This window comes from Pseudochaenichthys georgianus, chromosome 4 (assembly GCF_902827115.2).
Source record: "Pseudochaenichthys georgianus chromosome 4, fPseGeo1.2, whole genome shotgun sequence".
Lineage (NCBI taxonomy): Eukaryota > Metazoa > Chordata > Actinopteri > Perciformes > Channichthyidae > Pseudochaenichthys > Pseudochaenichthys georgianus.
In genome coordinates this window covers 45,202,205-45,215,193 of record NC_047506.1, presented here as the reverse complement: position 1 = coordinate 45,215,193, position 12,989 = coordinate 45,202,205, and the positions used below count along the sequence as shown (strand labels likewise).

At 40.7% G+C, this 12,989-nt stretch overlaps 1 protein-coding gene across 3 annotated transcripts in view; it reads left to right on the top strand.

Moving 5' to 3' along the window:
* LOC117445051 (inaD-like protein) overlaps nucleotides 1-11,463 on the top strand; it is a 114,284-nt gene extending 102,821 nt beyond the window's left edge. For all 3 annotated transcript variants that reach the window (XM_071202959.1, XM_071202958.1, XM_071202957.1), the window contains 3 exons: nucleotides 4,320-4,423; nucleotides 8,170-8,293; nucleotides 8,744-11,463. In XM_071202959.1, the coding sequence (XP_071059060.1) occupies nucleotides 4,320-4,423; nucleotides 8,170-8,293; nucleotides 8,744-8,890 (375 nt within the window). In that variant the 3' untranslated portion in view covers nucleotides 8,891-11,463. The remainder of the gene's footprint in view (nucleotides 1-4,319; nucleotides 4,424-8,169; nucleotides 8,294-8,743) is intronic.
* The last annotated feature ends 1,526 nt before the right edge of the window (nucleotides 11,464-12,989 follow it).

The window sequence follows — 12,989 nt, the reverse complement described above, 5'->3', positions numbered from 1 at the left end:
AGGTTGTTGTGTTTAATATTCATGAGAATATTTGTCATTGTTCAAATGATAATAAACATTAGCATAAAGCATATTTGTCCACTCATATGTTGATAAGAGTATTAAAAACTTGAAAAATATTCCTCTAAGGTACATTTAGAACAGATAAAAAATGTGCGATTAATTTGCGATTAATCGCGATTAACTATGGACAATCATGCGATTAATCGCGATTAAATATTTTAATCGACTGACAGCCCTAATAATAATAATTCAAGTACATCCTTTCAAACTGCTAGTCACATCCTCATGTAAATGTAAATGTATCGAGTTCATTTTGATTTATCGTACGATAAGTCATTTAATTGCTTATCGCGACAGGCACACAATAAAACAGTGGAAACAAACATGTGTTTGACTTTAATTAGTGAATTAAACTTTGTGCCCGATATTGTGTATTGAGTTGCCAACATTTGAGTTCAGCTTGGAGTGAGATTTTTTTTTGGTGAACCGAAAAAACAAACGTTCATGTGTGCAGTGTTATAAATGTATTGAACATGTATAAACTAGGGTTTCCCATTAATGTACCGGGCGCTACAGTGGAATACGCACATACAGTGTACCCGCGACTCTTACAAGGAAGGCTCGATAATCAGCTCACAGCATATAAAATGGCATATTGGTGTAAGCAGAGGTAAAGTGATATTTTATAAGTGGGGGGGTCCTCACCTCCTCCGGGGGCATGCTCCGCCGGGAAGATTTTTTTATTTTTTTTATTTTGAAGTTAAATTCATCAACCTGGTGCACTTTGAGAGCAAAATGAATTTATGGATACATCTCTCAACATCCATATGAAACAGAACTGCAAACAGATTTTCTTTTTCTTTATGGATATTTTACAAATCACTCACCTTTTAAACTGTATTCTTGTTTTACTGTCATATAGTATTTCATAACTGTTTTTCATTTATTCTCATAAATGGTGACCAAAACGTTTGAGACCCACTGAGATAACAAGACTAAAGTGAACTATCTAAACAGAGAGTCCCTTACCTCACTGAGCTGTAGTTATCTCTCTCAGTCTGACAGGACAGAGCTCTCCCTCTCCTTGTTTTAGAAACAGCTTTTAATATCCGTTAGCGCAGCTAGCTAACCAGATGCTAACAACAACAATGCAAATAGTGAGTTTGGTAGAAATATACTGTATAATAGTACAGTTATTCAAGATAATGCCATATGTATTGAAGATTTTACATTATAAATATTCCCCAAAATTATTCAAAAGCATATTCTTCCAAACTCCTTGTATGACCACCAGGAGACTATTGATGTGTGTAGCCCAGGGGTGGTCAACCCGCGGCTCTCGAGCCGCATGCGGCTCTTTGCCTAGTTTCATGCGGCTCTTCAGTTCATATCGAATTGTATATGTGTGAGTTTGGGGGAGAGACACTGACTCCTGACCAGTATTGCACGGTGTACCGATACTTGAAAGGTACCGCGATACCCTGCCGTTAAAAACGTTACGATTCCTCCGTTTCTTTAGTATCGGTACTTTAAGAATGACGGGGGAAAGTACTCCGGTGAGAAAGCGCCGTTTTACTAAGAGCCGTGTGTGTTCAGCGCTCTGCTTCCACTCCCTGCACTGCAGCTGTGCCTGCAGTCCCGCCCCTCTCAAGCACGCTCAAGTGCCTCCCCTCTCTCGTGCACGCGCTACCTGCCAGAGCATGTGAGACAACGAGAAGCATGGCTGCAAGTGGGAGTGCAACTGCCGCTGCTCCTCGGCTTGTTGACAAAAAAGACGCCAGAAGCGAAATTTGGAAGTATTTTAACTATATCTGACAGTGAGGGCAAGCCTACGGACACCACGAGGCCTGTCTGTGAGAAATGTATTAATTTTATTTAACACGAATTCTTGTCATTTATTTTATTTATTGTTCTCATTTTTAAAAGTGTGTGTTATGGTTATGGTTCTGGTGTGAAATAAAGCACAATAATTACATTTAAGACTGTTTCCCTTTTTTTAAGAAAAGTATCGAAAAATAATCGGAATCGCAATTCTTGACTTGGTATCGAAACCAAAATGTTGGTATCGTGATAACACTAGCTACTCCTGACAGTTAAACCTGATATTTAGTAGGTCTGTTAAGTATTAACGTAATTTGTCCGGTCAAAGTTGTTTGGGCTCGGATAAAATCCCTCCGTTACTTTCGTCCCGTGTTACTTTCGTCCCGTGTTACTTTCGTCCCGGCTCTCCTTACTTGTGTATGTGTGGTGTCAGGTGTCAGTATGAGAGGATGACAGCGAGTCTAATTTTGATGTGGCCCAAGAGCCAATCACAATAATACCTGCGATGCAGTGAATCAATTTGAGGGTGGGGGGGAATCGTTGATTAAACATCCAGTGTTTCCCCTACCATTGTCTTGGAGGCGCGCTGCGCCCCGCCAACGGAGCCCCGCGCCCCCCCCCCTGAAATTCAAGGTGTTGATACTATATATAATTTTTTTTTTTAAATATATATATAGCACCAAATTGCAAATAATATATAACTACTGTCACTTTTCACATTGAACATGTGCGCTTTTATTAAATAAACTAAACGCTTTCATTTTAAGTTGTGAGTTTAGTGTTTTTGACCCAAAGAAACACAGATGCATTTATCAATAACAATAATCCACAGCTCCTCTCTCTGCTCCAGAGGAGTTAAAAAATATATATCCCAATGCCACAAAAATGCATCAGTGACGTGGTTGAAATCTTGTCTCCAGAAAACAAAAAACTGAAACAATTTGATGTGGCTCTTTGCAGTAACAGAGAAAAAATGTGGCTCTTAACCTCTGACTGGTTGGCCACCCCTGGTGTAGTGAGTTTGGTAGTAATAAGCTGTGTAATAGTGATTGAATATTATTGTATTCTCTTTTTTGGGAGTTGCACTTTGCAGACAGTCCCTGAGCACTCGTTTCTTCTCCGGCTGCGGATAGAGACCAATGTAATGTGCGCGTATTGGCTTTTTTTGATCAAAATGTGATTATAGTTCATTGTCAACCTTACCACGGTACTTAGGAGACGTCATTTGATGATGATTCCTTACATTTATTATCGCACTTTTTCAATGACTCAAAGCACTTTACATATACACACATTACACATATATCATACATGCAATGGTCACTGTGGACAATACCCACAGGACACAGTGTCTTGCCCAAGGACACACCGGCTTTACAGACGCAGCAGCGGCGGGTTTCACCCCTTGATCTGATGATCATTGCACAGCGCACTGCGCCACACCGTCCATCTTCACGCCTCGAGGTCATCGAGGTGCTTTTACAAGTACACATTGATATTATACATGTACTGTGGACAATACCCACAGGAGCAACTCCGGGTGAAGTGTCTTGCCCAAGGACACAACGGCCTGACGCAGTGGCGGCAGGAGCGGGTTTCGAACTGGAGTTCCCCAGCACCCCCCTTGATCTGATGATCGGATGCACAGACCACTGCGCCACTTGTCTGAATAATGTTTTCATCAGTTATTGATCCGTGAAATCAGAATCTCCCAATATCGTTCCAACTTTACTGAACTAAGCCAGAAGACCGTCTCATTTCGTAGACCGCTCGGTTTGCTGTTCCTTCACTTTATTTTTATATACATTTATTTTGGACCAAAACTTAGCGTGCGGAAAGGCAAGTGTGGCGTGAGTGTGTGAGATATGGGTTAATTGCATGACTGTCACGCTCAATGCGTGAGTGTTGGCAGCCCTGTATATCATATATAGCTAAGGTCCCCGCTGCTGACACGATAGCAGTCATTTAGTGCGCATATTTGTAATTAAACCCATGATATCAAAAGCTCACTCCAGCCTGTAGCTAAAGTTGGCAACCCAGAACAGGGCTGAAACAGATGGGTTTATGGCATGCTACAATCTGTTTGGTGTTTTGAGCAGAACACTTCAGAGACAACTTTTGTATATATCTGAGACCTATAATATATTGTTGAAATACAGTTTAATACCTGACCTCGAATGAAGAACAGATGCTTTTGAAACACGTCCTAATAGATTCCTGGATAGTAAAGCTGTGAAGGATGCTCTAAACTTGTAAAATCACTGGAGAGCCACTTTAGATGAAATCGGTTAAATTCAGTTTACTGACACACTAAATGTTTCTTACTGCGTGCGTGTGTGTGTGTGTGTGTGTGTGTGTGTGTGTGTGTGTGTGTGTGTGTGTGTGTGTGTGTGTGTGTGTGTGTGTGTGTGTGTGTGTGTGTGTGTGTGTGTGTGTGTGTGTGTGTGTGTGTGTGTGTGTGTGTGTGTGTGTGTGTGTGTGTGTGTGTGTCTCAGGTGGTAGCAGACACTAACATCAGCGCCATCGCCACTCAGGTGGAGAGTTTGACCAGCGGCTCCATTCTGTCAGCCAACACTGACACACATACAACCGAGCCAGAGTGAGCTCACATACAGCCACACACACACAGCCACACACATACACCAACCCAGTTTCATGGCATTTCGTGTTCACCAACACGATTTTTCCCTTTTTTTCGTGTTGCACAGCATGATTTTAAAAGCAATGTATTTCTGCAGCACGTCTTTTTCTCCGGTCGGGTCGTGGGAGACCGGAGGCTGTGTGGTTCATAAAAACATGTTCTTACTCAATATCAAGCCACAATTATTGCTTTTATTTTAAATCGTATAATTTCTGACTTTTGTTGTCGTCTGTGAGGAAAATAAATGGGGCTCAGAGTTTCAGGATACTGAAATCTGTATTTTTTCAATCTGTTTTTCCTTCTAATCTGTTATTCTTTTCAAAATAACACACTGTTATTTACTCACCAATAACACTCAATTATCCTTGCTTTTATTTATTGCTTTAATTTCATAATCTCGTGCTTTTTTGGCGTCCGTCAGGAACTGAATTTCAAAATAAAAATAAACGGAAACAGACGTAGGCATTTCGAGCGATTACCCAAGATCCTCAGCTATGGTTTAAGCTTGCTGATTGGATGTATTAGCCGCAATGCATGCTGGGATTGTGTGTTTTTATGATATGAAATCCGTAAAACATTTTAAAAGAATAAAATAGGGTATATTTACACCATAACGGTGCACAGCTGATATAAAAGGACTTGTAGTTTTTAAAGATAGTGTCCTACACCTTGTGTGCACCGCCTAGTGGTTAAAGCAGGTTATTGAATTATTATTTTTATGTGTTATATTTGATTAAAAAAATAATAAGAGTACATACTTTCATAGGGGGAAAGTAGAAGGTCTGTGATAGAAATATAGAATCTAAAAATCAACCTTTGAAAAAAAAAGATCTATCAAATATCTCTCCTGATTGTTGGCACTTGACAATCAGGAGAGATATTTCATAGTTGGTGCTTGAGAAGACTAAACATTTATCTGCAATTGACATGAATGGAAACGAGTAATAAAGTATATTCATTACTCGTTATTCTCTACTAATAGTTCATTAAAGACTGTATATTATGGCTATTTTGCACATCCCTTTCAAGATTTCAAGATTTTCAAAGGTTTATTGACATATCATATACACAACTATGGTGTATGCAATTAATGAAAATCTTAGGTCACAGGTTCCTCAACAGCAAGACAAGACATCTATATCAATATGTGTCTATACCTCCACCATTAAACTGTCATATTCTGCACATTTCTTACACTATCTACATACATAAGAGTATAATACATATGTATAATATCAGTTTAATAATAAACAAATAAGTGCTTCAACATAGTTAGCATTGCAGGAAAGCAATATATTAGACGTTAAGTACTTTGTCAGGCTTAATATGTATCTGTAGATAGATACCCCCAAAGTGTTTTTCTTATTTAAAAGAAGACCTTAATCTAAAGTATTATTTCATGTTTAAATAAAGGACCTCATCGGACCTGAGGCCGTATGTTTTGGACACTCGGGTAAAGAGAGGGGTGGAGTTGTCAACTGATCACCATCTGGTGGTGAGTTGGGTCGAGTGGCGGGGAAAGCCTCTGGATAGACCTGGTAAGCCCAAACGTGTAGTTCGGGTGAACTGGGAACGTCTGGAGGAGGCCCAAGTTCAGGAGGCCTTCAACTCGCCCCCCCCGGCGGAGCTTTTCGGGCATTCCTGTGGAGGTTGGGGACATTGAACCAGAGTGGTCGGTGTTCAAAGCCTCTATTGCCGAAGCCGCGGCGGGGAGCTGTGGTCTCAAGGTCCTAGGTGCCTCAAGGGACGGTAACCCTCGAACCTCCTGGTGGACACCGGTGGTCAGGGAAGCCGTCCGACTGAAGAAGGAGGCCTTCAGGGATTTGTTATCCCGGGGGACTCCCGAGGCAGTTGCAAGGTACCGACAGGCCCGAAGGGCAGCAGCCTCATCCGTGGCCGAGGCAAAGCAGCGGGTGTGGGAGAAGTTCGGAGAAGACATGGAAAAGGACTTTCGGGCGGCACCAAAGTTGTTCTGGAAAACTGTCCGACACCTCAGGAGGGGGAAGCAGGGGACCATCCAAGCTGTGTACAGTAAGGATGGGACGTTGTTGACCTCAACTGATGGAGTGTTAGGGCGTTGGAAGGAACACTTTGAGGAACTCCTGAACCCGACAACTCCGCCCTCTATGTTAGAGGCAGAGCTGGAGTATGACGGGGGATCAACACCAATCTCCCGGGGGGAGGTCACTGAGGTCGTCAAACAACTCCACAGTGGCAAAGCCCCGGGGGGGGGGATGAGATCCGCCCGGAAATGCTGAAGGCTCTGGCTGTTGAGGGACTGTCATGGTTGACACGTCTCATCAACGTTGCGTGGAAGTCGGAAACAGTACCGAAGGAGTGGCAGACCGGGGTGGTGGTTCCCCTTTTCAAAAAGGGGGATCAGAGGGTGTGTGCCAATTACTGAGGCATCACACTACTCAGCCTCCCCTGGGAAGTGTACTCCAAAGTACTCGAAAGGAGGGTCAGGCCGATTGTCGAACCTCAGATTGAGGAGGAACAATGCGTCCTGGTCGTGGAACGACGGATCAGCTGTTTACTCTCGCAAGGATCCTGGAGGGGGCCTGGGAGTACGCTTATCCGGTCTACATGTGTTTTGTAGACTTGGAGAAGGCGTATGACCGAGTTCCCAGGGAGTTACTGTGGGAGTATGGGGTGAGGGGGTCTCTACTCAGGGCCATCCAATCTCTGTACTCCCAAAGCGAGAGCTGTGTCCGGGTCCTCGGCAGTAAGTCGGACCCATTTCCGGTGAGGGTTGGCCTCCGCCAGGGCTGCGCTTTGTCACCAATCCTCTTTGTAATATACATGGATCGGATTTCGAGGCGTAGTCGTGGGGGAGGGGGTCTGCAGTTCGGTGGACTAAGGATTGCACCACTGCTTTTTGCAGATTATGTGGTTCTAATGGCTTTATCGGTCTGCGACCTTCAGCACTCACTGGATCGGTTCGCAACCGAGTGTGAATATTTAATGCAGCCGAACCGTGTATTACAATGACGTTATGTGATGACTTTCAAAGAGAAAAGCAAGAACACTCGGAATTAAGTATTATTTTATTCTTTTAAAATGTTTTCCGGATTTAATATCATAAAAACACCAAATCCCAGCATGCATTGCGGCTAATACATCCAATCAGCGAGCTTAAACCATAGCTGAGGATCTTGGGTAATCGCTCGAAATGCCTACGTCTGTTTCCGGTTATTTTTATTTTGAAATTCAGTTCCTGACGGACGCCAAAAAAGCACGAGATTATGAAATTAAAGCAATAAATAAAAGCAAGGATAATTGTGTGTTATTGGTGAGTAAATAACAGTGTGTTATTTTGAAAAGAATAACAAATTAGAAGGAAAAAAAGATTTAAAAAATACAGATTTCAGTATCCTGAGGCTCTGAGCCCCATTTATTTTCCTCACAGACGGCAACAAAAGTCAGAAATTATACGATTTAAAATAAAAGCAATAACTGTGGCTTGATATTGAGTAAGAACATGTTTTTATGAACCACACAGCTTCCGGTCTCCCACGACCCGACCGGAGAAAAAGACGTGCTGCAGGCACAAAACACATTACCCGTAGAAATACATTCCTTTTCAAATCGTGGGGAAATCGTGTTGGTGAACACGAAATGCCATGAGACTGGGTTGCACACACACAACACACACAATACTGTAGTGCCCCAGTGTATCTGACCACCCCCACCCTCTTCCTCAGGGCCCCGCGGCCCCGCAGCATCAGTCTGGCAAAAGGATCTGAGGGACTTGGCTTCAGCATCGTTGGAGGATTCGGCAGTCCACATGGAGACCTGCCCATCTACGTCAAGACGGTCTTTAGCAAGGTCAGAGCCAGGCTAGCTGTTTCCATCTGCTGTCAGTCTTCATGCTAAGCTAGGCTAACAGGTCTGGACTTTAGCAAAAGCACGAGGTTCCATTTAATCCATCACTTCCCAGATTAGAGTTTAAACAGATTCATCTTTGTAACTGCTGTCTGCATATATGGAGAAAACTGTGGGTTTTAGAGTTATTTATAAGTCTGATTATGCTAAGCTAACTGACGTTATTCAGCCAAACGTAATCAGTGTTGTCGCCCTGCTATTCAGATATTGCAATGCAATTTATTACATCAATTTTTTTAATGTTTTGGCAACTGGCATCTTGTCAGCATTTGTACTGCCCATACTACCCACTGGTCCCAGTCAGGACAGATGAGAACCAATGATAAACTAGGAAGGAAATATGTAATGAGTGTCTCCCCAACACTGTTAATGCAGCGTGTTGGTGTGTTTCAGGGCGCAGCGGCTGTGGACGGGCGTTTGAAGCGAGGAGACCAGATCCTGTCTGTGAATGGAGAGAGTCTGCAGGGGGCCACGCACGAGCAGGCCGTCAGCATCCTGAAGAGACAGAGAGGAACCGTTACACTGGACATCCTGTCATAACACACACACACACACACACACACACACACACACACACACACTCACTTTGCATGCATACACACTCTTTTGACTCTTGGACTACGAATAATTGTGGATCAAGAACTCTGAACTTTCCATCGTGCAAAAACAAAGCAACAGCATCAGACGGTGTCAACATACACACACTTCCTGTGGGTGAAACCGGTACATGCCGATGTCTGTGTGTCTTACTTTAATACCTTAAACAGAGTTTCTTAACTTTGGGGTCGGATATGTATAGATGGATATGTATAGATGTGATCCTGAGAAACATGTGACACCAAAACATCTTTAACTCGACAACTATAACACATTTTAGCGTGAATGTTTGAACTACATCTTATCCATAAAATAGATGGAATATTTTAGCCCAAACAATAACCTCATGGTGACACCATAGAGTCTGTGGGGTTCATCATCTGAGTCACATGAATGGCAACATGTCAAATCCATCCAACGGTCTCAAATACGTTTTAGTTAGCTAGTGCTAACCACAAAAATGGAAATACTTGCACATGGCATCCCCAGACAGAAAGGTTAAGAAACTCTGTTACTAAACACACTACCAACTCAGAATAACATCTAAAAACAAAACACTATCAATATGGAGTCACGATGGAGTAACATTTAAATCCAACCTGTGCTGGTGAATGCAGTCATACACATAGACAACTTTATAATCCAGAGGAACAAAAGGGAGGGGAAATATGTTTTCTCTGACACTGCTGCTCACGTTAGCTTAGCATCTCCTCTGTGGTCCAAGACTGGTGAAGTGTTAGCCTCAGAGGAAGAGCTACTTTAAATATGGAAGCCACCAGAAGGGAGAGTGTAGACTTTAACACCACTGATTGTTCCAACACTATAACAGAAACAGCTATTATAGATAAGAAAACTAGTCATCAAAATGGAAGAACACTGTATTTTCAAACATGGTAATGGAAATGTGGGACTTTAATTTAAAATATCTCCTACATCTTTGGCACAAATATAATATTTCATTTCAATTTAATTGAAAAATGTTACTAACATTGCAGTCCCAGACTTCTACACATTTAAAAATACTACGTTATCAGATTACACACGTCTTTCTTCTGTGGAATATGTCCTTGGTTTATTGTTCAACATTTTCAGAGAAATGTTAAGTTTCTTATTTTGAAAATGATATTAAACAAAAACCAAACTGAACATTGAAAACAATGATCCGTAATAGAGACACAGTTTGATGTGTTAAAGTTTCCCTACAGTAGCCTATGTATACAAAACATATCCTGAAGTTAAAGTTTTTGATTTAATTATTCGGTTCTCATAAAAAGTGCTATATTTTGATAAACTTTTAATTTCTCATACAAACACATTTTTCTTCCAGTAATAAATCCATACTGACACACAAAAGAGAACATTATATAAATGTTAATGCTAATGTGTCTCCATGGAGATGATTCTCAGGACTTGGTGGGCTTGGAGATCCCCTGTGGCCCCAGCAACAGATACAGTGTCTTCCACATGATGTTATCATGGACAGAAAAATTATAATAACAATGATCCGTGGAGATTATATATTGGCTTTCTAGATGTAGACGTCAATAAAAGCAACAGACTGACAAATAAAGTAAAGGGATCTTCACTTAGTCGTTTCAGATATCAGTTTCATCTCTGGTTAGCCTTGCTTTGCACAACGACTGAAAGGAAACTATTAGCCTAGCTTCTTTGACGGAAAAACCCCTTCAACAACACTTTAGCTTTAACAGCTAGCTGGTTGAAAAGACAACATAAATTGGCTAACATTCTAAACTGCCAAAATTATCCATTTTCTTCATTTAAACTAAGTAATATTTATATATAACCTGTGTTACTTATAAATGTTGAAAGCTATCCCTAATAGATTTGAGAAGGTAGGTTTCCATAAAAAGCTAATGAACATAGCCTTAGTTTAGAGGGAGAACAAGAGGACGGTCCAACATGTCAGACTGTTGCTTTTAATCTTAAATTCTACAACGAGAAGGTAGTTGTTTCCTCGGAACATCATCTTCTAGTATTGCTAACATCTAGTCTGGTACCACAGTACTCTGGTCAGATATTTCGATGTGTAAGTGAAGTATTTAGCAGCAGCTGTAGGCGTCAGAATGGAGAACAGTTTGTCTCCGCAGGGTCCTGTGATAAACATATCAATCAATTACAAAATGCTCAGCTTTTTTGTTGTCATAATTACTGTCTTAATTGTTGCTACTTTTATTTGTAGGTGTCAAAGTTGATGAAATGTAATTTATTTTTTGATTTTGCCGGAAATTAACGATGTCTTTTTTTGTTAATATTATGAGCACCGATCTGTTTGTGTCTGAATAATTGTGTGAACAGTCAGAAACCTCTATTGAAACCCTGCAGCTTTTGGTTAGCCTTCACACTCTTTCAGAGTCGCTGCCAAAAACCAGCTGAGGTTGCACTTTATTTTACCTAATTTCCTAATCATTTCCTGAGTTTTCATGTCATGTAATTGGTAGTATTTGCAGAAAAAGATATCTTGTAGTCAGAGCACAATAAAAAAAATAATGAATAGACACACTCTTTGAAGTAAATTCTTTCGAAAAGTACAACTGCTAAAATGAAATTATGAGGACATGCAAGGGGAAGGAATTATTTAGTGTGCCTCTGGTTACTAACGTAGGCCTACCCTTCATTGTTTATATAAAAATGTTTTTTATCCCCTACATTTGTTAACATTTTGTCTAAGTAAGCAGAACTATCTATTAGATACTTCTATTTGCAGTTGAACTATGTTCACATAGCTGTCACTGGAGTAATACAAAAGAAAAATAACCTATGACATGATGATTCTCAGGCAAGTTCTCAAGCGTCTTTTTTCCATGCCTAAGTGGATTTCTTCTGGAGGGACATCAGAAGTAACGATATACTCGGGAAGGTTAGTCACACTGAATGATATCAATATTTCACATTTCACTGAGTTGTGAAGAACAGGACAAGTGTGAGGCAAATAAACCTCCTGCAGTATATTTTGTCTTCCATTTAACTCCCTTATTTTTAAGGCTTTTCTTGTTTAATTTATTGCAGTACAGATATTAATATCCTGTCACTTCACCATTGTTACAATGTCCTGAACGATGAGTTACTATAATGTTTATCCAGTCTGAACAATCTTTATAAATGACCAGGAAAAAGGACCTGATATGACACTCAGTGACAACACGCTGCAGTTTGAAGCAAAGTGGTGCAGGACAGGACTTGATGTTCTCTTGTTTACTGGTGTTGTCAAAAATAATCTAATCATCACACATCCATCAATGTCAGTCTTTCTCTTGTACTCCCTCATCTTTTCTTACAATAGTGATGTATTTGTGTCTCGCATGCTGAACATTTTAAGCCCACCCAAAAAGACCTTCCAAACTAAAACTGAATTTTTCCCAAAACAGATTTGATAGACTTTGTTGTCTTTTCTTTTTCCTAAAATGTTGATCATCTACTAAATGTACAGCTGAAAAGTCAAATAAACATTTGTCTGCTCACATGAACTGATCCGATAAACCCTTATACTTAATGAGTATGATGAATAATATATCAGTCAGACTCCAATTATACTATTTGTCCAAATATAATGTTTTTGAGGAATGTGCATAAATAGTACATCAGAAACCTGTAAGAATACAAATGATAAAAAGGATTAAACAACTTGCATGTCACTTTAACAGCTAAGGCTGTCTATCACTCAATGAAAAACTAAAACTGCTCAGTTTGATTTCATATAATGATCCAAAGAGACTGAAGCCTCTGAGGTAACAGAGACATGTTGTGAAGTATCTGTCTGTTCTAATTATTATTTGTTTTGTGCAAAAATGATCTATGTATAATGAAACCATAAAGAGAACACAATATTCCATGAATGATTTTTCCACTTCAGGTGTGAGGACAGTGTGTCCGTATGTTCCACTTCAGGTGTGAGGTCAGTGTGTTCGTATGTTCCACTTCAGGGTGTGAGGTCAGTGTGTCCGTATGTTCCACTTCAGGTGTGGAGGTCAGTGTGTCCGTATGTTCACTTCAGGTTGTGGAGTCAGTGTGGTATCCACTTCAG